The sequence below is a fragment of the Megascapheus bottae genome, chromosome 31 (genome assembly GCF_031878675.1).
Source record: "Megascapheus bottae isolate mThoBot1 chromosome 31, mThoBot2.hap1, whole genome shotgun sequence".
Classification (NCBI taxonomy): Eukaryota; Metazoa; Chordata; class Mammalia; order Rodentia; family Geomyidae; genus Megascapheus; species Megascapheus bottae.
Window position 1 is genome coordinate 6585304 of NC_143539.1, and position 27571 is coordinate 6612874.

At 51.7% G+C, this 27571-nt stretch overlaps 1 protein-coding gene across 3 annotated transcripts; it reads left to right on the top strand.

Annotated features, from left to right (window-relative positions):
* The first annotated feature begins 1091 nt into the window (after positions 1 to 1091).
* On the top strand, positions 1092 to 27495 carry Axl (AXL receptor tyrosine kinase). Of its 3 annotated transcripts, none has more exons than XM_090322612.1 (20): positions 1092 to 1528; positions 2431 to 2656; positions 2939 to 3039; positions 4771 to 4947; positions 10179 to 10259; positions 10403 to 10518; positions 12936 to 13146; positions 13450 to 13589; positions 14553 to 14703; positions 14995 to 15021; positions 17019 to 17151; positions 17404 to 17495; positions 20961 to 21056; positions 21168 to 21245; positions 21952 to 22044; positions 22459 to 22580; positions 23373 to 23482; positions 24557 to 24716; positions 25098 to 25234; positions 25693 to 27495. In XM_090322612.1, the coding sequence occupies exons 1-20, from the start codon at positions 1453 to 1455 to the stop codon at positions 26042 to 26044; spliced, it is 2679 nt and encodes an 892-aa protein (XP_090178738.1). In that variant the 5' UTR covers positions 1092 to 1452; the 3' UTR covers positions 26045 to 27495. The 3 variants fall into 3 exon arrangements, with proteins under 3 accessions (XP_090178738.1, XP_090178739.1, XP_090178740.1); XM_090322614.1 differs by lacking the exon at positions 1092 to 1528 and adding an exon at positions 2122 to 2315; XM_090322613.1 differs by lacking the exon at positions 14995 to 15021.
* Positions 27496 to 27571: the final 76 nt, after the last annotated feature.

The window sequence follows — 27571 nt, forward strand, 5'->3', positions numbered from 1 at the left end:
AGATGGAAGTCTTGGGTATCAAACTGCACTGCCCACACACAAGTGAGAAACTGCGCATGCGTGGATCCGGGCTGTGCGCCCCACATACGTGGAGAGAAACTGCGCATGCGTGGACCCGCACTGTTCACCACTAGCCAGCCATTCAGGGCCTGTGCTAACCCCATCCATCTGATGGCTGGTCACATTGAGGCCAGGTAGAGTGTGTGGACACCTTGAGTCATGGTGAGAATGGCCTTTCTGTGTGTGTGTGTGTGTGTGTGTGTGTGTGTGTGTGTGTGCTGGTCATGGGACTTGATCTGAGGGCCTAGGCACTGTCCCTGAGGTTTTTCACTCAAAGCTGGTGCTCTACCACTCAAGCCACAGCTCCACTCAGGCCTTTTGGTGGTTCATTAGGAATAAGAGCCTCTTGGATGTTCCTGCCCAGGCTGGCTTCAAACCTCGAGTCTCAGATCTCACCCCCTTCTTGAATAGCTGCCGTTTATTGGCATGAGCCACCGGCATCGGGCTGGTTTTGACATTGGTGAGCATCCATGTCACCCCTCTTCCAAAGGAGTGTCCCCCCAAATGATGCCACCCCAACCCGGGCTTTCCACTGCTGAGATTCCACCCCACCCCCTTTCCCTGGAGGTAAGCTCCTGACCCAGCTTGTCTGAGGGTGGCCCTGGGCAGGCATGGTGCCCCTGCGTGCCTCTGCCTGTCCTGGCCTTATGCAGTGTGTGTGTGTGTGTGTGTGTGTGTGTGTGTGTGCATTAGTGTGAGGGGGAGTAGCCAAGAGGAGAGGAGGCCTGGCTGGGGGCTGGGCTGGGGGGTAGGCGTGAGGGGGAGGCGTCACCAGCTTCAGGGAATGGAGTTCTGCCGGAATGTTGATTACCAGACCCAAAAGAAGAAGACAGAGGGACAGCGCCCAGATCAGACAGACAGGCAGACACAAAGCCTTTACTTCACCCACCCACCCCTAAGGGGACCCAAAACTGGGGACATAGCCACCAGGATTCCCGCCCCCGCTGTCCCCCTTTTCCAGTCTTCTTCCTAGGCTCCTTTAAGACAGGGTTTGTCCTCTACACCAGGAGTTAACCCTTGGCTGTCCAGGTGGCCCCTTAGGCTCCAGCCTGGTGGGCGGAAGCAAAGGGGGGAGGAACTGTGTGGGGCGGGGAAAGGGTTGCCCCAAAGTCTAGGGAGGAAGAGAGGGAGGCAGCAGCACAGGCTTCTAGCGCTGGGAAGGGAAGGAGGCAGTCAGTGGGTCAAGCTTGGGGGAAGGTGGTTGTTGGAAAAGCAGAGCCAAGGCGAGGGGCTCCCGCTGTGCCAAGCAAGCGTGGGCAGTGCCAAGTCCCCGGGGAGCCCGGAGCTTGGGGGGGAGGGCCGGGAACAGCCTGGCCCTGCCCCCTACCCCCTCCCTCGGGAGGCGTCCAGCAAGTTTCGGAAGAAAAAGTTTGGCCTGGATCTCGTGTGCCAATGGCCCCAAGGATGGGCAGAATTCCGTTAGCCTGGTGCTTGGCATTGTCGTGCTGGGGGTATGCAGCCCCAGAGGGTGAGTGATGGGGGCTCCTAGGGGCCAAGAGGGTGGGGACTGGATGGCAGGTGTTGGAGATGCTACACTTTTGGACATTTTCTGGGAACGGCAGGGAGGAGACGGACAGGGAGAGGCAGAGGACACAGACGTACCAGGACAGGCATTGGGGGAGAAAAAGAAGACTGAGGGACAGGAGGAAAAGAAACAGAAACTGGACGGGGGTGGCCGGGGAGACAGAAGACATGGACAGACAGCCAGATGGACAGGAGAAGCTGAGGGATACGTGGGGGCTCACTTTAGGAGAGGCTGATGTGGAGATCCAAGAAAACATAACCGAGGCAGACAGAGGGCAGGAGTGGGATATGAAGTTTTAGGGGGGGTCCCCTGGCCACTGTCTTTACAGCTCCTCCTAAACACTTGTTTTCTCACTAAAGTGGGAAGGAGTGGCTCTCAGTTTTTGATTCTTTGTGTCTCTGTCTCTGTCTGTCTGTCTGTCTGTCTCTGTCTCTCTCTGTGTCTCTCTTCTTTCTCTCTCCCTTCCTTCTCTTTCCCTTCCTTCTCTCTCCCTCCCTTTTCTCTCCCTCCCAGTCACTTTTCTTCCCTCTATCCATCCCAGTCCGTTAAAGTCTTGGACCCAAAGGGCAGAGGCCAGCCCTGCCAGGCAGCCCCAGGGCATGGGAGCCCCCCCCCTACATCCCAAAGGACAGATGGACACTGGCCCTTGGTCCCCTGGGAAGATTCTCATCCTCTTAGGAGCCCCCACCCTCTGCTCCCGCCCTGCACTCTGAGATCACCCTACAACTATGTATGCTGAAAAGCTTGGAGGGGGGCTGGCAAGGGCCTGATGGGCTTGGGTGGCCCCCCCCTTGGTGGTGGGGGGCCCTTCAGCTTCTTCCCTTCCTGAGCTTGCTTCTCGACAGGTGCACGGGCTGAAGCTGAGGACCCATTTATGCAAAGTCCCGGGAACATCACAGGGGCCCGGGGAATCACGGGGACCCTTCGATGTGAGCTCCGCATTCATGGCGAGCCCCCCGAAGTGGACTGGCTTCGGGATGGACAGACCCTGCAGATGGCTGACAGCACCCAGATCCAGTTACCACTGGGCGAAGACTGGGAGGACGACTGGAAAGTGGTCAGCCAACTCAGGTGTGAGATGCCCCTGACCAGCCTCAGCACGCCCAGATCCCACGTCCCTGGCCACCCTGTCACGGAGGGGCGGGGGGAACCCCCAGCCTGCCTTTCCGCTTATGGTGACATCCCTGAGTTTCATTTTCTTCTTCTGTAAAATGAACTAAAAATATCTCTCCGTGATCTTTCTGACCAGACGGCCCCCTCCTTCCCCCCCCTCATTTAGCTCTGATGAACCGCCCCCCCCTGCAGCCTCCAGCTCAGAGCCTCAACTTCTCTGATCACCCTCTTCTCTTCCAGAATCTTCTCCCTGAAGCCTGAAGACACAGGAGGATACCAATGTTTGGTGACTCTTGGAGGACAGACTTTCCTGTCCCAGATTGGCTACGTAGGGCTGGAAGGTGAGTGCTGGGGTACAGTCCTGAGAACTCACAGGGTACTGGAGGATTTGGGGTGCCTTTCTAGGGCATGTATGCTAACAGTCTTGGGAAAATCATTATGGGGGAGCAGGTCTGGAGGATTGTAGGTGCTGAAAGATAAGGCATTCAACATGTTCTTGGGAGGGGAGAGGGTCAGGCATGGTTGTGGTAAGGAGAACCATCTAGAAGTCAGTGACACATGATTCACTTTTTTTTTAGGGGGGGGCAGTCCTGGGGCTTGACCTCATGGCCCGAGCAGTGTTCTTGGGCTTTCCTCAAGGCTAGTGCTCTACCACTTAAGCCACAGTACCACTTGAGGCTTTTTCTGTATATATGGTACCAAGGAATCGAACCCAGGGCTTTGTGCACCCTAGGCAAACATTCTACCACTAGGCCAAACTCCAGGCCCATGGCTTAACTCTTCTCCCCTTCCCCACTCCTGGGGAACCTTGCTTTCCTTATCTATAAAGTGAGATGATGAAAGCTGGGCATGATGGTACATACCTATAATCCCAGCACTTAGGAAACTGAGGAGGCAGGAAGATCTGGAGTTGGAGGCTACTGGCTTAAGCCGTAGTCTGTGTCTCAGTTATTTGCCTTGTGGACAGAAGGGGTGACACTGTCTAAAAAGAAATCTGCTCTTTAGCCTGACATGTAACTGTCAACCCTCTGTACATCATCTTTGTAATAACAGTTTAAAAAATGTAAAAAGAAAAAAATTTAAATTTAAATAAATAAAACAATCACTTGTCAGCTAATTAATTAACAATTGATATATTGAGGAGTCACACATTCTAGAAAAGAGAACTGAATTATTCAGTCAACTATCTCTTTCTTTTCTTGTTTTCTTTTTGGTCAGTCATAGGGCTTGAACTCAGAGCCTGGGTGCTATCCCTGAGCTCTGTTGTTCAAGGTTGGAGCTCTGTGACTTTCAGTCAGGCGCTGCTAACTAGTTTTCTAGTGGTTCATTGGTGATAAGAGTCTCAGAATCAGAGTCTCTTTGCTGCCCGGGCTGGCTTTGAACTGTGATTCACAGATCTTAGCCTCCTGAGTAACTAGGATGTCAGCTGTGAGCCACCAGCACCAAGCAAAAGAAGTCAGGTATCTTGAGGATAGAATTTATTCCTGTAAATTGTAGCCACTCAGAAGGCTGTGATAATGATTTTTTTTTTTTTTTGGTTCAAGGCCAATCAGGGCAGATAAATTCTCAAGACTCTTATCTCCAGTTAACTAGCTCCCCCTCCCCCCCCCAAAAAAAGCTGGAAGTGAAGGTACGGCTCAAATGGAGACCTTAGTTTAAGCCTCATGGCAGGCCTGAGTTCAGGAGGCCTTGAATCCAAGCCCCAGGACAGGCCTGCACATGAGGGTACACACACACACACACACACACACACACACACACACTCACAGATCTTAAAAGTCAGGCATGGAAGAACCAGAAATTAGGATTGTGTAATGTAGGAGTAGACACTGAAGGAGTACTGAGAATGTAGCTTAGTGGTAGAGAGCTTGCCTAGCATGCATGAGGCCCTGGGTTCGATTCCTCCGTACCACACAAGCAAAACAATAAAGAAAATTAATCTAAAAAAAAATTGAAGGATGTTCCGATGTCCTTTAGAAGCAGAAAGTCAGGGGAGGGGGAACAAGTCAGAGACTCCACATTCAGGGGTTCATTCAAAGAGACCCCAGCTTCTCCCCTTGTTCCCTTCCCAGGCCTGCCTTACTTCCTGAAGGAGCCTGAAGACAAGGCTGTGGCTGCCAATGTCCCTTTCAACTTGAGCTGCCAGGCCCAGGGTCCCCCAGAACCTGTGAACCTACTCTGGCTCCAAGATGCTGTACCTCTGACCCCTGTCGGCAGCCATGACCTCCAGCACAGCTTGTATGTTCCAGGTGAGTCGGAGCAGGAGTGGATAAGGGGAAAGGGCAGGGCAGAGGAGGGGAGGGATAGCACTCTTTATTTACTGAATCTGTCTCTCTGCCCTGCTGGCCTGTCTCTGTCTCCTGTGTGCCTTCCACCTTCTCTCTCTGTGTGTCTCTCTGTCTCTCCCCCTCTGTCTCTCTGTCTCTCTGTCTCTCTCTCCAGTTGTAGGGCTTGAACGCTGCTGGGCTCAAAGCTAGCACTCTACCACACTGAGCCTCAGCAATCACTTCCGGTTTTCTGGTGGTTCTTTGGAGATAAGAGTCTCATGGACTTCTGTGCCTGGACTGGCTTTGAACCGTGATCCTCACATCTCAGCCGCTGAGTAGCTAGGGTGGACAGGCGTGAGCCACCAGTGCCCAAAGCATCTCTATCTCTCTCTTACTAGGTGTCTGTGTCTCTGTTTGTCTGTCTGTCTCTTCCATTCACCCTTTGAATAGCACACTTTGTCTCCGGTTTCCTTTGTGCTTTCAAGTGGCCCACATTTATGAGCCTTGTGCCCTTTTGTGACCCAATAGCACATCGTAACAATTTGTGCCCTCTTCTACCCCGTCTGCCCGCATACACATGCAAAGGCCCATCAGTTACCCTCCAATGCCCTCAGCTGAAACACTCCTTTGGGCAAACCCAGCCCCAAAAGGAAGAGAAAGCCAGAGCCAGAGAAAATCACAGAGGAGTGACCCAAGATGGGAGAGTCATAGGGCAGGGAGGGTGACAAGATGACTCTCCATCTGCTTGGAGCTTCACAGTGGTCAAATGCAGAGCTGGGGGGTGGGGGCGGGTGAGGAACCTGCCATGTGGGCTCCCCATTATCCAGGGAAGAGAAACCTAAAGCATACAATTGAGGCTGGCTCTGTCAGGGCTGTTGGCTGAATCCCACCTGCTTCCTCACTGCCGTTGAGAGGCTAGAGGTGAAGGGAGGTGCCCACATTCTCAGCATTCTGGGGACCCTGAGTTGTAGGGAAGGGGTGGGAAGCATGCTGACCCCCTAGAGGGGTGACTCAGACCTGTGGCTTGAGTGAGTAGTAGTATAGAGACAAGAATGAGGCCTGAGTCACACAAAGAGGAGGGGCAAGGGAGTGACGTGTGTGTGTGTGTGTGTGTGTGTGTGTGTGTGTGTGTGTGTGTGTATGGGTATCTGTGGAGTGCACATATCCGGTTGTGGTATCACTGTATAGCCTGTTGGCATATCACTGACACCAATGGAGTTTTTGATCCCAGTATGTGTGTATGTGTGTGTGTGTGTTTGTGTGTTCGCGTGTGTAAGACAGAAAGAAGTGGGTTCACAAGTCAGTTATAAACACCTGCTGCTTCTCTCTAGTCTCCTTGTATGTATATTGGCTCCTGCTTCACTTTTTTCCACTCATGATGGGTACTCTACCACTAAGCCAGCCCAGTTTTCTGCTACTTAAGAGATGGAATCTCCTGGACTATTTTTCATTATTTTTCTGCCTGAGCTAGCTTTGAACTGTGATCCTCCAGATCTCCGCCTCCTGAGTAGCGAGGATTACAGATATGAGACACCAGTCCCTGACTGCTCTGTGTGTTTCTTGCTCTGTGTGTGTGTATGTGTGTGGCCACCTGTGCCATGTTACTAGATGTCTGCTATTCACATGTGTGTGTGCTGTTGTGTGTATGGGTTTGTCCCCATGCTGACTCATTTGTGTTTGTGTATATTGTTATGTGTGTATGTCTCCTGGATGTGGTCATTGTTTATGACCAGAACAGAGCTGAGCTTAGCCAGTTCTGCTCATCTGGGTTTGCGTTTGTGCTAGTAACAGCCTGGGTGTGACTCACTATGTGTGTATGTGTTTGTATGTCCGAGTCTGCTATCTGTATGTGTCTATGTGTGTGTCTGCCTGTCTCTGTGTCTGTTTGTATGTCTGAGTCTGTTATCTGTATGTCTGTGTACCTTTGTGTGTCTATGTGTGTGTCTGCGTGTCTTTGTATCTGTGTGTTTGTGTATCTAATAGTTATCTGTGTGTGTCTGTATCTTTTTGTTTTGTTTTGTTTTTGCCAGTCCTGGAGCTTGAACTCAGGGCCTAAGTCTTGTCACTTGAGCCACAGCACCACTTCCAGCTTTTCTATGTATGTGGTACTGAGGAATTGAATCCCAGTCTTTGTGCTTGCTAGGCAAGCACTCTACCACTAGGCCAAACTCCTGGCCTGTGTCTGTATCTGTGTGTTGTATGAGTGTTATCTGTATGTGCCTGTGTGTCTTTGTGTCTATGTGTGTGTCTGTCTCTGTATCTGTGCGTGTCTGTGTTTGTATGTCTGAGTCTGTTATCTGTGTGTGTCTGTATCTGTGTGTGTCTATGTCCGTGTATGTGCGCGTCTGTGTCTGTGTGTTTGTGTGTCTGTTATCTGTATATGTGTCTGTCTGCATCTGTGTGTGTCTGTATGAAGGAATTTTGTCAGTTGCTGGGAGTCTGTCCCTCTGTCTAACCCAGGGTGTGTCCTCCTTCCATCCCTCTCATTCCATGGAAACCCAAAGGGAGGGGTGGGAGTGGGGGAGGGGGGCTTGCACATCTGGAAAGCACATCTGGCGAGGACAGGCCACCACCACAGGGTCCAGGAGGGTCCAGGAGAGTGGACAGGGTCCCGGGCTGCCTCCCCCCCCCCAGCCCCTACCCAGGCACAGCCGCAGGGGCCCGGGAAAGGGGGGGGGGTCCTGGACAGACGGCCGGAAGTCCTGGGGGGAGGAGGGTGCGGGGGCGCCGTGACTCACACGGGGCAGGAATGCTGCGGTTGGAACACCACCGGTTCCAGAGCCCCAGCCGGCCGCCGGCGGGGTGTCCCCGAGCCCGGAGCCAGCGTGGGGGCCCCGCGCGGCCCCCCTCGGGCCCCCCTCCGCCCAGCGGGCACCTGATCTTGGCTGGGATCGGGCGCCCTCCCCCCCCCCCCGCCCCTTCCGGCCCGCCCGCCCGGCCCGGCGCCCCCCCCACCCCACCCTCCTCCCGCTCCACAGCCTCCGCTGAGGAGATGGCGAGGATGACGACGGAGGAGAGGAAACTTTGTGTCCCAGTGGAGCGCGGAGGCGCCGCCTGGGAACGCGGCGGGCGGGCGCGAGCGCTGGGGCCTCTGCCGCGTGCAGGTGCAGGAGCACCAGCTCCACCAGATCCACGCACGCCCTTGCACACCAGGACTGTGCACCCGCAGACCACGCACGCCCAGACCACGCACCCGCAGACCACGCACGCCCAGACCACGCACGCACAGGCCATGCACGCCCAGACCACGCACGCACAGACCACGCCCCCTAGACCACGCACGCCCAGACCACGCACGCACAGGCCATGCACGCCCAGACCACGCATGCACAGGCCACGCACGCACAGGCCACGCACGCACAGGCCATGCACGCCCAGACCACGCATGCACAGACCACGCACGCCCAGGCCACGCGCGCACAGGCCATGCACGCCCAGACCACGCATGCACAGACCACGCACGCCCAGACCACGCATGCACAGACCACGCACGCACAGGCCATGCATGCACAGGCCACGCACGCACAGACCACGCACGCCCAGGCCACGCACGCACAGACCACGCACGCCCAGGCCACGCACGCACAGGCCATGCACGCCCAGACCACGCCCAGGCCACGCACGCACAGGCCACGCACGCCCAGACCACGCATGCACAGACCATGCATGCATGCACAGACCACGCACGCATAGACCATGAACACACAGGCCACGCACGCCCAGACCACGCATGCACAGACCATGCATGCACGCACAGACCACGCACGCATAGACCACGCATGCACAGACCACACACGCACAGGCCACGCACCCGCAGACCACGCACGCACAGGCCACGCACCCACAGACCACGCACGCACAGGCCATGCACACCCAGACCACGCACGCCCAGGCCCTGCACACTCACTTACACCACACATGCCCAGGCTTTGTACACCTAGACCATGCGCTCCCGGGCCTTGTACATCCAGATTTGTCCAGATTTGAATCAGGCTGTAGGTTTGATGTTCTGAACACAGTGCTGCACTGTGTGTGTGTGTGTGTGTGTGTGTGTGTGTGTGTGTGTGTGTGTGTGTGTGTGCGTGCACGCATACGCGCACACATGTCCCCAGAAACACCACAAAGCCACATACATGACAGAAATAGACTGGAGCTCATCAATGAACACTTTTTTTTTTCTTTTCTTTTGTGCCAGTCCTGGGTTTTGAACTCAGGTCCTGAGCTGCTCCAGAGCTTTTGTGCTCAAGGCACTCTAACCGCTTGAGCCACAACTCTACTTTGGGTGGTTGACTGAAGAGTCGCATAGACTTTCCTGCTCAGGTTGGGTTTTAACCTCAATCCTCAGATCTCCTGCGTGGCTGGGATTATAGGAGGGAACCACCAGCACCCGGCATCAATGAGCAAATTTTCATACACCCAACACACATGGGCCAGTGAGTTCACCCCTTCTGTTTGTGCCTCTGTGAAGGTTGGCATGGGCCAGTATGAATACATTTGTGTTCATATTAAGTGTACGTATGTCTTTCCTTTCTTTCTTTTTTTGTGTGTGTGGCCAGCTCTGAGGCTTGAACCCAGGGCCTGAGCACTGTCCTTGGACTTTCTCAAGGCTAGCACTCTACCACTTGAGCCACAGCACCATTTCTAACTTTTTTCTACATATGTGGTACAGAGAAATCGAACCTGCATCTTCGTGCATGCTAGGCAAGCACTCTACCGCTAGGTCAAACTCCTGGCTTCCCTTTTATGTATGTATTTATATTTTTTTCAGACCTAGGGCTTGTACTCAGGGCCTGGGCACTGTCCTTGGGCTTTTTTCAAGGCTAGCGCTCTATCACTTCTGGCTTCGCCTGTGTATGTGGTACCAAGGATTTGAACCCAGGGCTTTGTGTATGCTAGGCAGGCACTCTACCACTAGGCCAAGCTCCCCACCCCTCTTTTATTTATTTTTTATTTTTATTTTTTGCCAGTCCTGGGGCTTGAACTCAAGGCCTCCCACTTTCCTCTGGCTTTTTCTCACTTGGCACTCTACCACCAGTCCTTGGAAAAAAGATTCTCTCAGATGTGTTTGCCCTAACTGCTTTTTGACAAATAACAATCCACAGAGCTCAGCTTTCTGAGTAGCTAGGATTACAGGCAGAAGCAGAAGCACCCCGTTTCCTCCATGAGGCTCCCTCATCCTGACTGCCGAGCCCTTCACATCCCATGTTCCCCAGGTCTGAACAAGACATCTTCCTTCTCCTGTGAAGCCCACAATGCCAAGGGGATCACCACGTCCCGCACAGCCATCATCACAGGTGACAGAAAAGGATTTGGGGACTTGGGGGGGCGGGGCGTGAGGAGGATCTTGGGGCACAGACAAGGCAGGATGAGAAGACATCAAAGATAGCCCCACCCACCCCCACTCCCAGGGTTACTCTGTCCCTCTGTCTGCCCATAGTGCTTCCTCAGCGACCCCAGGACCTTCACGTGGTTTCCTGCCAGCCCACGGAGATGGAGGTAGCTTGGACCCCAGGCCTCAGTGGTATCTACCCCCTCACCCACTGCACCCTACAGGTGAGACCTCCCCGACTATAGTCTCCCCCACACCCTGTGTCTTCCCTCTTATCCATACTCGAAAGCCCCCATCCTCTCTATGAGAAAGCAACACTAGATACTTCAGTTGAGCCAGATGTCCTGGATTCAAATCCTGGCTCTCCTCCCTGCTAGCTGGATGATCTTGCACAATGGATTTAACTTCTCTTGGCCTCAGTTATCCCATCTATAAAATGAGTGTAATGGCAGTACTAGGGCTTGAACTCAAGGCTTCAGCACTCTCCCTTAGCTTTTTTTTTTTTTTTTAACTCAAGACTGGCCCTCTACCACTTGGGTCACAACTTCACTTCCAGCTTTTGCTGGTTTGGTGGAGAGAAGTCTCACAGATTTTAGCCTCAGATCTCAACTTCTTGAGTAGCTAGGATTACAGACCTGAGCTACTGGCACCCAATTTCATTTATCATTTGAACTTTAAAAACTAGGGGTGGATGGGGGCCGGGAGTTTGGCCTAGTGGTAAAGTGCTTGCCTAACATGCACGAAGACCCGGGTTCAATTCCTCGGTACCACATACATAGAAAAAAGCCAGAAATAGTGCTGAGGCTCAAGTGGTAGAGCTCTAACCTTGAGAAAATCCAAGGACAGTGCTCAGGCCCTGAGCTCAAGCCCAGGACTGGCAAAAAAAAAAACTAGGGGTGGGCTGGGAATGTGGCTTAGTGGTAAAGTGCTTGCCTAGCATGCATGAAGCCCTGGGTTCCAATCCTCAGCACCATGTACACAGAAAAAGGCAGAAGTGGCACTGTGTCTCAAATGGCAGAGCACTACCCTTTAATAAAAGAACTTATGGACAGTGCACGGGCCCTGAGTTCAAGTCCCAGGACTGGCAATGAATAAATAAGGGCACAGTAGCTCGCACCTGTCAGCCTAGCTACTCAGGAGGCTGAGATCTAAGGCTTGTCATTCTATGCCAGCCAAAGCAGGAAAGTTTGAGAGACTTTTATCTCCAGTTAACCATCAGAAAACCAGAATTGGCACCGTGGTAGGGTATTAACCTTGAGCTAAAGAGCTTAGGAACAACTCCCAGGTCCAGAGTTCAAGCCCTGCAACCAAGCAATACATATATTTAAATAAAATAAAAGCTAGGGTTGTTGATCTTGAGGTCCTGAGAAAGAAAAAGGCCTGCCCCTCCCCTGCCCATGGTTTGAAGGACAAAGCTGAGATTAAACCCCAGTAACTTTCTGACTTGGGAGATCTTAAATGCCAGGCCAGGTGCCAGTTACACCCTGCCCCTATGTATCCAGCGTCTCCCAGGAAAGCAGAAGTGACTGCTCTTCCCCTCCAGGTCTCATTTCCTGCTCACTTCCCCGAGCCCGTGGGTCGTGGGGTCATGCCTGTCTTAGGGAAAGGAGAAGTAGGAGTAGGGATGCGCCCCCCTCAGTCTGCACCCACCTCCCCTTTGTCCTGGCAGAAGTTCCTCTTCCCAGCTGTCACCACTGTGGGTCAAGGAGCAGGCTCAGGGACAGCCTGACTCTGTCCCCTGGCGCCCACCAGCTGCCCACCCTCCTCCTGAGCTCTCAGAGGACCTTGTCCCCAAGTGTCACCAGTCCTCTGGTATGCTCCAGATTCCTCAGCGCCCCCACTTTCAAAGCCAGACCTGGTGACACACACTTGTAATCCCATCTGCTCTAGAGGTGACAGCAGGAAGATGGAGAATTTGAGGCCAACCTTGGCAAAGAGAGCAAGATCCTATCTCAAAAACAAAATACAGGGCTGGGAGTTTGGCCTAGTGGTAGAGTGTTTTCCTACCATATATGAAGACCCGGGTTCGATTCCTTGGTACCACATACATAGAAAAAAAAAAAAAAGCCAGAAGTGGTGCTGAGGCTCACGTAGTAGAGTGCTGCTAGCCTTGAGGAAAGCCCAAGGCCTCCAGTTCAAGCCTAGGACTGGCAAAAAAAAAAAAAGAAATCAAACTGGGCATCAAAGGCTTGAGTGGCTAAGATTAAAGGTGGGGGGTGGGGTACCTGACTCTTTGTCTCTGATTTTTGATTTGGTTTTTTTTTGTTTGTAGTGCTAGAGATCAAATCAGAGCCTTCTTCATTTTAGATCAACGGTTTTTATGTCTCTTTCTTTCTTTCTTTCTCTCTCTCTCTCTCTCTCTCTCTCTCCCCCCCACCCCGCTTTCTTTCCTTCTGTGCTATTACTGGGGCTCAAACTCAAGGCCTGAGTCTTTTTTCTCTCCAGGTTGGTGCTTTACCATTTGAGCCGTACCTCTACTTCTGGCTTTGTACTGCTTCATTTGAAGCTAAGGGTCTCTCTGACTTTCCTGACCAGACTGGCTTCAAACTTCAATCCTCAGCTCTTAGCCTCCTTGAGTAGCCAGCCAAGATGGCAGGTATGTGCCATGCTACTGGCACCCAGTACTCCCCTCTCCCTTCAGGCTGTGCTGTCAGACGACGTGGTGAGCGACCAGCTGGGCGAGCCCGAGCCTCCGGAAGAGCCCCTCACCTTGCAGGCATCCGTGCCCCCCTACCAGCTTCGGCTGGGCAAGCTCCATGCCCACACCCTTTACCACATCCGGGTGTCTTGTGCCAGCAGCCAGGGGTCCTCTCCCTGGACCCACTGGCACCCGGCGGAGACGCCCGAAGGAGGTAGGAAAGACTGAGCTGTGAGCTGCCACCCAGGGCCTTGCTGGACCCTGCTTGTCTCGGTGCCACCCCCACTGTCTCCCTGCACTCCTTTCCTCCACGCGGCCTCCCCTGTCCCTCCTGTCCATGCCTCAGCCATGCCCGCTGGCATTCTCCCCAGATCCCTCCCCACATCTCAGCTCTGGCGCATCCCACTGTGCCCTTTGCACACAGCCCCCACTTCCCCTCACCCCCCGGGTACAGGGGTGGAGGAGGGGAGTCCGGAAGAGATGAGGATGCCAGCTTCCCCTCCTCCTTGTCCTCCAGTGCCCCTGGGCCCCCCTGAGAACGTTAGCGCCATGCGGAATGGGAGCCAGGCCCTCGTGCGTTGGCAAGAGCCCAAAGTGCCCTTGCAGGGTACCCTGTTAGGGTACCGGCTGGCCTATCGCAGCCAGGACACCCCTGAGGTGGGTGCTGCTGACGGGGTTGGGGTGGGAAAGGGAGAGGGGGAGGGAGATGGGGAGAAGATGTCAAGATGATGTAGTTGGCCTGTGCCTATGTAATATGGGGGGTGAGGGGATGGGGGACTCTGGGAGAGATGATGGAATCCGTATTTAAGAATCACTGGAGAAGCTGGGTGCGGTGGCTCTCGCCTGTCATCCTAGCTACTCAAGAGGCTGAGATCTGAAGATCAAGGTTCAAAGCCAGCCCGGGCACAAAAGAACCTGGAACTCTTATCTCTAATTAGCCTCTAGAAAAATGGGAAGTGGGGCTTGGCTCAAGGGTAGGGTGGTAGCTTTGAGCTGAAGAGCTCAGGGACAGTGCCCAGGTCGAGTTTAAGGCCCATGACCCCCCTCCCCCCACACACACACACTGGAGGGCCAGGAGTGTGGCCTAGTGGTAGAGTGCTTGCCTAGCATGCACAAAGACCCGGGTTCGATTCCTCGGTACCACATACACAGAAAAGGCCAGAAGGGGCACTGTGGCTCTAGCCTTGATTGAGCAAAGTGTCCAAGGACAGTGCCCAGGCACTGAGTTCAAACCCCAGGAGAGACAAACAACAACAACAGCTGCTTGATAAAGGTTTTATCAAAGCTAGAAACAACTTAGATGTTCAGCAGGGATTGGAGAGATAAAGGAGAAAGTAAAGAATTCCATTCTTCCACACACACCAAGTGAGCAGTATCACATACAGTGCTAAGACCAGGAGGGAACAGAGACAGTTCCTGTACCCTGCCCCCATGTGTCCCCTTGTCCCAGAGAGACAGAGAGAAAGGCAGATGGGGTGTGAAGGTTGGGATGAGGGGCGGGGCCTGAGCTGGGGGCGGGGAGACTGGGAGTGAGGGGCGAGGCCTGAGCAGAGGCTCAGGGTGTGGCTCATGAACTAGAGGCCTGGGCTTTTCTACCTTGATGCTGCTTTTGGATCCTAGGTGCTAATGGACGTGGGACTAAAGAGAGAAATGACCCTTGAACTGCGGGGGGACGGGCCTGTGACAAACCTCACTGTGTCCGTGGCAGCCTACACTGCTGCTGGGGATGGGCCCTGGAGCCTCCCGGTGCCCCTGGAGCCCTGGCGCCCAGGTAACACCCAAGCCCTCCTGAGCCCATGGTGGGCCTTCCTCCTGTGACACCACCCCTACACGTGGCACCTGCGTCCAGCAGGAAGCCTCCTCCCTCCTTCCCTCCATCTTTCCTTCCCTCCCTCCTTCCCTCCATCTTTCCTTCCCTCCCTCCTTCCCTCTTTATCTCCCATTCTCCCTCCCTCTTCCCTCTCTCCCTCCCTTTCTCTCTCCCTTCCTCCTTTTCTCCCTCCTTCCTGCCCCTGCCTTGCCCTCTCTGAGCGCCTCTCCTCTCTGTCCTTTCTCCTCACAGGGCACGGACTGCCAATCCATCACTTGGGTAAGGGCTTCTGCACTCCACTTCCCTCCCTCCCCAACATTCCGCGAGGGGCCAGTCCACACACACAGACACACACACACACATTTCTCACACTCATCTAACCTGCCTCTTCTTAGGTTTGTGTGGCCCCCCCCAAGGGAGGGATCTGGAATAGCCCGGTACCTTGGGGAGATGGGTGTATGGGTAGATGGAGAATGAACCGATGAGTGGATGTGTGGGCAGGTCAAAGGGTGGATAGATTGGTGGATAGGTGGATGGATGGGAGGGAAGATGGGTGGATGGATGGGAGAAAGGACAGTGGGTTTGGTGCTGATGGTTCACACCTATCATCCTAGCTACTCAGGAGGCTGAGATCTAAGGATCACAGTTCAAAGCCAGCCAGGGCAGAAAAGTTCCCTGGAAGTGGCTTGAAGTGATAGAGCACTAGCCTTGGGCAAAAGAGCTCAGGGACAGCCCTGAGTTCAAGCCCAACAATGGGGGGTGGGGGGTGAGGGGAGGGACAGGAAGGGACAGTGGAAGGAAGACAGGAAGAAAAGAAGGATGGATGGACATATTTAATAGATGGGTAGGTGGATAGGTGGAAGAGAAGGTGTGGGGGAAGGTGGAAGGAACAAATAAATGGAGGTAGGGAGGGTGATGGATGGGTAAATAGAAGGGATAGATAGATAAATGGGTAAATGAGAGAAAAATCGGATGGAAGGAAGAAAGGAAGGAAAGGTGATTAGCTAGATGGATGGAAGGGATGAGCAGGTGGAAGGGTGGAAGGCAGGAAGGAGGGCTGGATAGATGAAAGGAAATATGGGTATGTGGAAAGAAGGAAGGAAGAATAGATAAATGAAAGAAGGATGGATGGGTGGATGGATGAATGGAGAGATAGTATCCACGCATCCATCCCTTTCAGTTTTTTCCCCAACGGCCCTCAAACATCCCTCCTACTATCATCCTTTCCCAGCTATCAAGGCTCACCACAGGTACCTCTGTGACACAGCCACGCTCCTGGGCTCTTCATTATATACCTTCTCCTCTTGCTCTTTTGTTTTTTTTAATAGTTAGGATTGAAGCTTGAACTTCCTGAGGCCTGACACCCCCATTCAGCTTCCTTGTTTCCTTTCTTTCATTATGGGGTTCAAACACAGGCCTGGGGACTGTCCCCGAGCTCTTCTGCTCAAGGCTAGCACTCCCACTTTGAGCTACAGCTCCACTTCCAGTCTTCTAGTGGTTTTGGGTAGAGATAAGAGTCTCCCGGGTATTTTCCTGCCTGGGCTGGCTTCAGACCGTAATCTTCAGATCTCAGCCTCCTGAGTAGCTAGGATTATAGGTGTGAGCCGCCAGCACCCAGCTAGCCTTCTTATTTACAATGAGAACACTATCACTTTTTCTTTAAGTACATATATTTATTTATTTTTTATTTTTGCCAGTCCTGGGGCTTATACTCAGGGCCTGGGTTCTCTCTGTGCTCAAGGCTAGCACTCTAGCACTTGAGCCACAATACCACCCCCAGCTTTTTCTGTGTAGGTGGTACAGAGGAATCGAACCTGGGGCTTCATGCATGCTAGGCAAGCACTCTACCACTAAGCCACCTTCCCAGTCCCACACTACCTCTTGAGGCATAACACTCCAGGGCTTCCCTTCTCTGCTCCACCTCTTTTCCCATACCTAGGCCCACTCCCCTTGCACAATCATTTCATTATCACCCTCATGCCTCCTGCACTACTTCAGCTGGGCTCACACCTCTTCCACACTCATCAACTCACCTCCTGCACACTCAGCCATCCAGCCCCTCTCTCCCTCACCCTACAAGTTTCTCCTGCTTTCTACCCTAACTCACGAACCACAATGCCCTTGCCTGGCTCCGTTTCTCAGATATGAGAACACACCCGTCATTCACCAAGTGCACCCCACAGCTTCTCCCACGTCTCTTGCCTCCCCACATCATCCTGTTGGGTCCCAGACCTCTGCCATGACCTGTTCCCCATACACTCCCCCCCCCCCGACAGTGAGTGAACCCCCAGCTCCAGCCTTTTCCTGGCCCTGGTGGTATGTACTGCTGGGAGCAATCGTGGCTGCTGTCTGCGTCCTCATCCTGGCCCTGTTCTTCGTTCACCGGCGAAAGAAAGAGACCCGCTATGGGTGAGTTAGGGTGCCGCTGTGGGGAAGGCTTCTGTGGGCTGGGGTGGAGAGGCTGGAGGCAGGGAGGCCATGAGGATGCTGGGGCAGAGCAGGAAGTGACACAGAATAGGAATGAGGCTGGGGAGCCCCTGAGAGCCAGCGGGCTAGAAGAGAGGGTAAGCAGGCCCAGGGGGACAATATGGTGGACAGAGGGGGTTCCCCGTGGTTCTTTCCTGTTGTCACCTCCCATCCCCCACCTCCATTCCTTCCCAGCGAGGTGTTCGAGCCCACAGTGGAGAGAGGTGAGCTGGTAGTCAGGTACCGTGTTCGCAAGTCCTACAGTCGACGGACCAATGAAGCCATCTGTGAGTGGACTCTACAATTTCTTGCCCTGGTCTAGGCGCAAAATGCAGAGAGAAGTGAGCCTGCTGGGCTTCCGTAGAGGCAGGAGCCCCAGCCTGGGGCCCACAGTCCCTAGAGACCATGACGTTGTGAGACCATACATGGCTTTAGAAACTAGAATGAGAGCCATCTTTGGGTTGTTTCTTGTTGTTGTTGAGACAGTGCCTCGCTAAGTTGCCCAGGCTCACCTAGAACTTATGACTCTGTTGCATCAGCCTGTCAAGCACTCATTACAGGCATCTATCACCATGCCTGGCTAAGACTCTAGAATCTTAGACACGGTAAATCTTATGAACACCAAACCTTACTCTGAGCCATTAGAATTTGGAGAAAAACACGAGGATGATGGTGATGATGAAAAAGAGTGTCATGATGGTGATGGTAACGCTGAAAGGAGATGGAGATGGTGGTGATGGAGATGTCGGTGAGGACGGAGGCTGTGTGGTAGCCCGCTCTAGCACCTGCTATGAGACAGACACCTTTAAGCATTCTACACGAATCACCTCATTTGATTGCGACCGTCACCCAGCGGGTCCAGTGGCACGACAGATGAGGAAGCCAGGGCGTTGTTAAGGAACCTGTGTGAGGCCACCCAGCTTGTGATGCAGTTTGATTAGGAAGTGGAGACTTGGTTTGAGCTCCTGCTTGCTGGGATGGACACCCAGAGCCTGCCACATGCTCCATAACCCTCACCTTTCCCAGTGCTTGGATTATAGGTGTCCATTACCAGGCATGGCCTAAAACACATACTCCACTATCATGACCCTACTTCTTCTTGGAACTGCAGGATGTTTGAGGGATAGAATCTTGGCCTGAAAAAAAATGACAACAGGTGGGCCGGGAGTTTGGCCTAGTGGTTAAAGTGCTTGCCTAGCATGCATGAAGACCCGGGTTCGATTCCTCGGTACCACATACATAGAAAAAAGCCGGAAGTGATGCTGAGGCTCAAGTGGTAGAGCTCTAGCCTTGAGAAAGTCCAAGGACAGTGCTCAGGCCCTGAGCTCAAGCCCAGGACTGGCAAAAAAAGAAAAAAAATGACAACAGTCAACACTATGGTTTTGAAAAATCATAGGATCAGCTGGGTGCTGGTGGCTCATGCCTGACATCCTAGCTACTCAGGTGGCTAAGACCTGAGGATGATGGTTTGAAGCCAGTGTGGATAGGAAAGTCTACATTAGACTCTTAGCTCCAGTGAACCATTAGGAAAACGGAAATGGCACAGAGTCATAGGATCCTGGCCTTTATTATTATTATTATTATTATTATTATTATTATTATTATTATTATTTTGCCAGTCATGGGCTTGAGCTCAGGGCCTGCGCGCTGTCCTTGGACTTTCTCAAGGCTCTAGCTCTACCACTTGAGCCTCAGCACCACTTCTGGCTTTTTTCTATGTATGTGGTACAGAGAGAGAGAGAGAGAGAGAGAGAGAGAGAGAGAGAGAGAGAGAGAGAGAGAGAGAGAGAGAGAGAGAGAGAGAGAGAGAGTGTCTCTGTACATAGCCTAGGATAGCCTTGAATTCTCAACCTTCCTGTTTCCAGCTCAGCTATAAATTTCCACTTGTAGAATCTTGGAGCTTCCCAGCTAAGGATGGTCCTCAGAGGTCAAATCTCAACTTTCTAGAAAAGAAAAGGGATGTGGCTAGATCTAAATATAGCACCTGGCAAAAAGGCTTCCCTGGGCCCCAGGAGGGGAATATTTAGAAAGGGCTGAAAAAGAGATTTAAAAAGAGAAGGAAGAAGACATAGTAGGAAGGTTGAAGTCACTGAACGGAATAATACATAGCTGTCAATTCCCCAAGTGTGAACCTTGAATGCCCTAGGTCCCTGAGGCCTCAGCAGGGGGTCCATGAGTCCAAAACTGTGCTCTTAACACCAACATGTCCTGCCCTTTCTTCACTCATGTGTCCTGCTCACCCGGAGGAGTTTTCTGAAGACTCCTTGACCCTTGGTGACGATGTCACCCGTGGCTGACTGAACAAGGGCTTTTGTCATCTTGGGTTTCAGATTCTACTGTTTTGTATTAAGCATAATAGCACACGCCTGTAATCCCAGCATTTGGAAGGATAAGGCAGGATGATCAAGAGTTCAAGGCCACTCTAGGCTACATACTGAGGCTATTTCAAAAAAAAAACAAAGAAAGAAAAAGAAAAGAGAACTGGAAGAAAAAAAATCCCTATCACAAGAGAGGTCAAGAAAATACAGCAGTTGCCTTACAAAGGTCAAATCATATTCTGTCCTTGATCTGGGTGAGAGTTTTGTCTTTGCGTTTCACAGTGGAGCCATGAAATTCACTGAGGGCTCACATATGATTTGTGCAGATTAAACTTCAATAGAAAGAAACATTGAAAAATAATTCTAGCATCCATTTGCTGAATAATTCCATCTCTCCTACATGTCTTACTAGTGTGATGGCACACACCTGTATGCTCAGTTCTTCAAGAGGCCAGGGCAAGAGAATCATGAGACCCTATATCAAAAAGAAAGAAAACAAAATTTTAGTTGAATATAATATCTGACTTTTGTTGTTGTTGTTTTTGTTTTTTTGTCTGTCATGGGACTTGAACTCTGGGCCTGGACATTGTCCCTGAGCTCTATCAGCTTAAGACTACCACCCTACCCCTTGAGCCACAACACCCACTTCCAGTTTTCTGGTGGCTAATTGAAGATGAGTCTCATAGACTTTAGTGCCTGGGCTGGCTTTGAACCAAGATCCTCAAATCTCAGCCTCCTGAGTAACTAGGATTACAGCCATGAATCACTGTGCCCGGCTCTCTACTTTTTCTTTTCTTTCTTCTTCCATGTGCTCACGTACATGCACACACACAGTGTGTGTGTGTGTGTGTGTGTGTGTGTGTGTGTGTGTGTGTGTGTGTGTGTGTGTGTTGGAATTGAACCTAAAATCTTGAGGCAAGCCTACTACCACTGAGCTACTCTTCAACCCTAAATGTCTTCTAGAGGATGACATATTTATTTTGTAATTGACACGGAACAGTTGTACGTATTTACATGGTCCAGAGCAATAACTGGATATGTGTATACATGTATATAATATATACATAATGATTACATGAGATGAATTGGCACTTCCCCAAGCATTTTTCATTTCTTTGTGTGGGGGGGGAGGATCTGGTGGGTCCTTGAACTTTTTCATTCAAGGCTGGCCCTCTACTACTCGATCCACAGCTCCCTTTCCAACTTTTTTTGGTGATTCATTGGAAATAAAACTTTCACAGACTTTTCTGGCCGGCTAGTTTGGAATTGCAATCCTCAGAGCTCAGCCTTCTGAATAGCTAGGACAACAGGCATGAGCCACAGTGGATACAGCGGTCGATTTTGAACAAACTGCCCAGTAATGAAAATATCCTTCCTGCCCGGCCCTACCTCTCTGAGTCAACACTGCTGTGTCTCCCTTTGCCCTCCCTGCAGTGAACAGCCTGGGGATCAGCGAAGAGTTGAAGGAGAAGTTGCGAGACGTCATGGTGGACCGGCATAAAGTGGCTCTGGGGAAGACTCTGGGAGAAGGTGAGGAACCCCCTCCCGGGACACATGCCTCCCCCCCCCAACCCTGAGATGCTTCGCTCCTCCCCTTCTCCTCCAGAAGTCAATGCTGTATCCCTCTCTCGCCCTCCACAGGAGAATTTGGAGCGGTGATGGAGGGTCAACTCAACCAGGATGACTCCGTCCTCAAGGTGGCCGTGAAGACGATGAAGAGTAAGTCTAAGCATGCGTGTACTCACCACTGCACACCTCCACAGGCCAACCAGGGCCCTTCCCTATACCACCCCGGGAGGCAGGAGAACAAAACAAACACAAATGCCAGGAGTCTGGCCTAGTGGTAGAGTGCTTGCCTAGCATGCACGAAGACCCGGGTTCAATTCCTCGGTATCCCATATGTAGAAAAAAGCCAGACATGGTGCTGTGGCTCAAGTGGTAGAGCTCTAGCCTTGAGAAAGTCCAAGGACAGTGCCCAGGCCCTGAGCTCAAGCCCCACAACCACCACCATCACCACCAACAACAAAAAAGCTGGTAACAAATAGCCAACTGCAAAGAACCCCAGTGTTTCAAGCTAGGAAATAGGTACTTCAATTGCCCATAAGCACAGTGCTAGTTTGGCAGGGCAGAGACTGAAGAACCACTAGATTAAGGACAAAACAGGAGATTAGCAAGAGTTCTACTACTGAGCTACATCCGTCCATTTATTGGTTTGTGTATTGGCTTTTAAGACAGCAATAGGGGCTTGAACTCAGGGCCTGAGCACTGTCCCTTAGCTTTTTCCACTCAAGGTTGGTGCTTTACCACTTGAGCCACACCTCTACTTCTGACTTTTTGCTGGTGCACTGGAGAGAAGAGTCTCTGGGACTTTCCTGCTCATCCCCTCCATATCTCCTTATCCCCCTCTCCCCCTCCTCTCTCCAAGTTGCCATTTGCACCAGGTCGGAGCTGGAAGATTTTCTGAGTGAAGCTGTGTGCATGAAGGAATTCGACCACCCCAATGTCATGAGGCTTATTGGTAAGAAGAGGGGAGGGGGAGATGGGGAGGAGAGAGGGAGGGAGGGATGGACGGAAACGTTCCCATTAAGTCCCGTACAAGAAGGCAGACACCCCCCCCCCCATAGCAATGGACCCATCAAACGTCCAGGCTCCCTGCTGCTCCCCCACCCTTGGGGACCCACAAACTCTCCTTCCTCTTCTCTTTCTGCTTGGAATGTGACCTCTGACCCTTCCCCCAAAATAGCTCTCCCTGGAGAATCTCCGGAAAAGTCCCTGGGAAATAACTGCCTCAGCCTTCCAATCCTGGCTACTCATTCTGTCCCTGAAAACTATGGAGCAGCTAGATTTGAGGGGGGTGGGAAGAGGGGGCTGAGCTCCCCTTCTTCCCAGCTGGACTGACCCCACTGCTTGGTTGTTGGGGGTGGGCCCTCAGGGGTCTGTTTCCAGGGCTCAGAACGAGAGGGCTTTCCGGAACCCGTGGTCATCTTACCTTTTATGAAACATGGCGATTTGCACAGTTTCCTCCTTTATTCCCGGCTTGGGGACCAGCCAGTGGTGAGGGGACATTTCTTATCCTGTATGCAAGTTATTGATTGAGCATCTATCAGGTATCCAACACACAGTGAAGGTCACCATGACCTTGAACTTGCTTTCTTGGTGTAAGGCTTCCTGGGAGGGGACTGGGAAATCAAAAGCATATTAACAAATATGTAAACTCCACAGCTGAAGCGCTAGAAAGGAAATCTGACTGAAGATAACAGTGCTGGGAGACTCTAGGCTTAGAGATTGTGAAGGAGGAATGGGGGGGACAGGGGGGGGAGTTTTCTGCTGAGGACATCCAGAAATACAGGCTGGAAGAATCTCCATCAAGTCACAGAATGTGGGAGTCAAGGCCGGCTTGTCTAAAGACCCAAAATGGAGCCCCTTGGAGTTGATCCAGTGACAGAGAGAGACAGGATTGTATTGTGTAAAATCTTGTGGGGTCCCAGGCACCCGGTGGCTCACGCCTGTCATTCTAGCTATTCAGGAGGCTGCGATCTGAGGATCCAGTTTTGAGGTCAGCTGGGGCAGGCAAGTCTGTGAGACTCTTATCTCCAATAAACCACCAGAAAACCGCAAGTAGCACTGTGGCTCCTATGGTAGAACGCTAGCCTTGGATAAAAGAGTTCAGGGAATGCACCCTGAGTTCAAACCCCATAACAGGCAAAACAACAACAACAAAAACTTGTTGGCTACAGAAAGCAGTTGGATTTCATGGCAAAGCCAGGATATGACAGGCAGAACAATACTTGCCCAAGAAGGGAATCTGCTGATGCCTCCTCCCCCTGGCTTTGTCCCCTCCCCCAGTTCTTGCCCACTCAAATGTTGGTGAAATTCATGGCAGACATCGCCAGTGGCATGGAATACCTGAGTACCAAGAGATTCATACACCGAGACCTGGCTGCCAGGAACTGTATGTGAGTATGTTTTGCTGACATTCTGCAAGGGCTGCCTTTGAACTGAGATCCTCAGATCTCAACCTCCTGGAAAACCACCAGTGCCTGGCTCCCCTCCCCCTCTATTTTTTCCTATTCTGTTCTATTTCTCTCCCTTAACTCTATCTACCCAACCCCTCTGTTTTGTTTTTTTTTTTTTTTCATTCTTTCTCAGAGTCTCATATCGTGTTTTTGCCTAGGCCAGCCAAGATTCTATTCATGCTTCTCTAATAGCTAGAACTGTCTTGGTTGAGAATAGTAACTCATTACCTTATTTTACGTTTTTTATGTTTTTGTGTGGCCCAGCCTGGAACTATAAACCTCTGTATCTCCACCTTCCTGGAGTAGCTGGAATTACAGGCATGAGCCAATGCACCCAGTAAGAAAACTTAGGAGTTAAACCCAACATTCTCAGGAGAATTACAAGCTAGCTAAAAGTGAAAGCAAACCAATATCCATGTTCTTATTGTAAAAGGGACAAGAGCCAGGCACCAGTGGCTCGTGTCTGTCATCCTAGCTACTCCAGAGGCTGAGATCTGAGCATCCTGGTTGAAGTCAGTCCTGGAAGGCAAGTTCATGAGACTCTTACGTCCAGTTACCCACCAGAAAAACAGAAGTGGTGCTGTGGCTCCAAGTGATTGAACAGAAAAAAAACAAACAAATAAAAAGGAAAGCAGGGACTCAGATCGTGGCCTAGTGGTAGAGTGCTCACCTAGCATGCATGAAGCCCTGGCTTTGATTCCTCAGTACCACATACACAGAAAAAGCCAGAAGTGGTGCTAGGGCTCAAATGGTAGAGCTCTAACCTTGAGGAAAAAAGCCCAAGGACAGTGCTCAGGCCCTAAGTTCAAGCCCCAGAACTGGCAAATAAATAAATAAAGTGTTCTCCTCAGGGACTGGGGTGAGGGTACAGAAGACAGCCCCCCCCCCCACTCCACACACACATCCATCCAACTCCAAGCAGGACAGTGAATTTGGGAAGAGGAGGGATATGTGAGAATCAGGGCCAGCTTCCTGGTGGAGGAGGTCAATGCCTTCTCTCCCTCGTGTGGACAGGCTGAACGAGAACATGTCCGTGTGTGTGGCAGACTTCGGGCTCTCAAAGAAGATCTACAATGGAGATTACTATCGCCAGGGACGCATTGCCAAAATGCCAGTCAAATGGATCGCCATCGAGAGTCTAGCAGACCGAGTCTACACCAGCAAGAGTGATGTGGTCTGTGGGCTCTGGTGGGAAGGAGGGACCTATAGCATCTCCCAGCTGTCAAGGTCAAGGCCCCTCTGATCTAGCTTTGGGTGTGCTTAGAGCTGTGGCAAAGCTTCTGTGCATTTGCGACAGACAGCCCCACACTCGTGCATGCCAGGTGGCAGCGGGGCGGGCAGCAGGTACCCACAGCCACGCTACTATAATGTGTGCTTCCTGCAGGATCTGGGGGGGGGGGGGTATGTGTGCATCCTCATGTCCTGACCAGGCTGATCTCACAGGACCAGCCATGAACACGTGCCCAGATCATGCGTGCACCCGTGGGCCTGCCTGTTGGGGGATGGCTTTGTGCAGCAGAGGTCCCTCTTACTCCCTTCCCTTTGTTCTGCCTAGTGGTCTTTTGGGGTGACGATGTGGGAGATTGCCACACGAGGCCAAACCCCCTATCCGGGAGTGGAGAACAGCGAGATTTATGACTACCTGCGCCAGGGGAACCGCCTGAAGCAGCCTTCGGACTGCCTGGATGGCCTGTGAGGACCTGCAGGGCCCCTTAGCCCACCCCCAAAGTGCACTTCACACCCCTGAGTCTCTGCACAAAGCCCCAACAGCTTCAGAGCCCTGTAAAACGCTGCTCAGAGCTAGGTGCTGTGGCTCGTGCTCATTATCCCAGCCACTCAGGAGGCTGAGATCTGAGGATCAAGGTTCTAAGCCAGCCTGAGCAATAAGGTCCTGAGACTCTCGTCTCCAATTAACCTCTAGAAAAATGAGAAATGGGGCTTGGCTTGGGGGCAGGGCAGTAGACTTGAGCTGAAGAGCTCAGGGACAACACCCAGGCCCAGAATTCAAGCCCCATGATCCCATTAAAAAAAAAAAAAAAAAGACCTTCCTGAATTCCCATAGGTACTCTCAAATCTCTGATGTTCCGTGCCTCAGTGTCCAGAATGTCCACCTCCCTTTTCTGAACCTCAGGTCTCCCACCCTTCTCTAGGTATGCCTTGATGTTCCGGTGCTGGGAACTGAACCCCAGAGACCGACCGAGCTTTTCAGAGCTGCGGGAAGACTTGGAAAACACCCTGAAGGCGCTGCCCCCTGCCCAGGAGCCTGATGAAATCCTCTACGTCAACATGGATGAGGGTGGGGGGCACCCAGAAGCCCTTGGAGCTGCTGGGGGAGCAGAACCCCCAGCCCAGCCAGACCCTAAGGATTCTTGTAGCTGTCTGACCGCAGCTGAGATCCATCCTGCTGGACGCTACGTCCTCTGCCCTTCTACAAGCCCTGGACCCCCTCTGCCTGCTGACAGGAGATCCCCGGCAAACCCAGGCCAGGAAGATGGCGCCTGAAAACAACCCTCTACCCAGGGGGACTCCCTCTCAGGACCCAAGCTAGGCACTGCCACTGGGGGGACCCTTCCCCCATCCCCTCCCTACCTTCCCACTCCAGGTCTGGTCTTCTCCATCCCAGATAGATTGCTTTGCCATTTCTGTGCCTTACCATCCCTCTTCCTGCTAGGAAGGGGCATTAGATTGCAATCTCTCAGAGGCTTCTTCCCCTGGTCTCACATTCTAGAAAATTCTAGATCGTAAGGCTTAAGGAGTCTGTCTAGAGTTGATTCTTTAAAGTCTCTGATTCTAAAAGTTTTGAAGGTTCTAGACATGGAGATTCTAAGGCCCGCTGGTCCAAAGGCTCTGACATTTGGTGGCTCTAGATTTTTTTTTTTTTTTTGCCAGTCCTGGGCTTGAGCTCAGGGCCTGAGCCCTGTCCTTAGACTTTCTCAAGGCTAGAGCTCTACCACTTGAGCCTCAGCACCACTTCCGGGTTTTTTCTATGCATGTGGTACCGAGGAATTGAACCCGGGTCTTCATGCATGCTAGACAAGCACTCTACCACTAGGCCAAACTCCCAGCCCTGCTGGATTTTTCTGGTTGTAAAATTCTTGATAAAGCCCCAAGATTCCAGGTTTTAAAGTCCCAAGATACTTCTAGGACCTAAGGCTTTATTGTTCTTGATTTTCTAGAGTTCTGAATCTTGGGATATATTTGGATTCTAAATTCAGTTATCCTAAAGATTTTATCATTATAAACATGGAGGCTGTAAGGCCAGTTATTTAAAATGTTTGATGGCTTAAGGCTCTGAGTTTAAATCTCGTAACTGAAAGATCTTATTTTTTTTTCCCTCAAGTTCTAAGATTCTAATGGTCAGTTATAGTCTCTGAGGCTTTCTAAGCATAGATTCTCTTATATGACATCCTGGATTTAAGAATCGAAGATTCTAGAACCTGCTGTTTGGAAGCTCTAAGAATAGAAAGATCGATGGTTCTAAGATCTAATGTTCTAGGATGTGACATTCTAAAGCCTAACCTAAGAATCTAGGTTCGTTGGGTCTAGGATTGTAGATCAAGCTTGAAGGTTCTAGATGGTTATTCTCTTAAGATTCTAATGTTGGCCTGTGTCATGTCTCTAGGCATTGCATGATTGTATGGGTTCAAGTTTGTGGGTCTTTAAACATCTAAGATGCTCACTTGTCACTAATTAGACACCAAAGTTTATAGTTTCTAATGTTGGTCCTCTATGCTGCACTTTTTTTTTGACAGTCTTTGGGCTTGAACTCAGGGCCTGGGCTCTGACCCTGAACCTCTCTGCACTTAAGACACAGCACCACTGGAGCCACAGCACCACTTCTGGCTTTTTCTGTGTATGTAGTACTGAGGAATTGAACCCAGGACTTCATGCATGCTAGGCAAGCACTCTACCACAAAGCCACATCCCCAGCTCTGCATTCCTCTTTTTTTTTTAAGACAATACTCAAAGGTCCAAGAATACACATTTCTATCAGCACTGTAGTTTAAGATGTAAATATTCAGAAGCAGA

Coding starts and splice junctions, on each gene's coding strand:
- Axl (XM_090322612.1), top strand. CDS start 1,453: ATGGCCCCAAGGATGGGCAGAATTCCGTTAGCCTGGTGCTTGGCATTG. Junction 4,948..10,178: donor GCACAGCTTGTATGTTCCAG/GTGAGTCGGAGC, acceptor CATGTTCCCCAG/GTCTGAACAAGACATCTTCC. Junction 22,045..22,458: donor CAATGTCATGAGGCTTATTG/GTAAGAAGAGGG, acceptor GTGGGCCCTCAG/GGGTCTGTTTCCAGGGCTCA.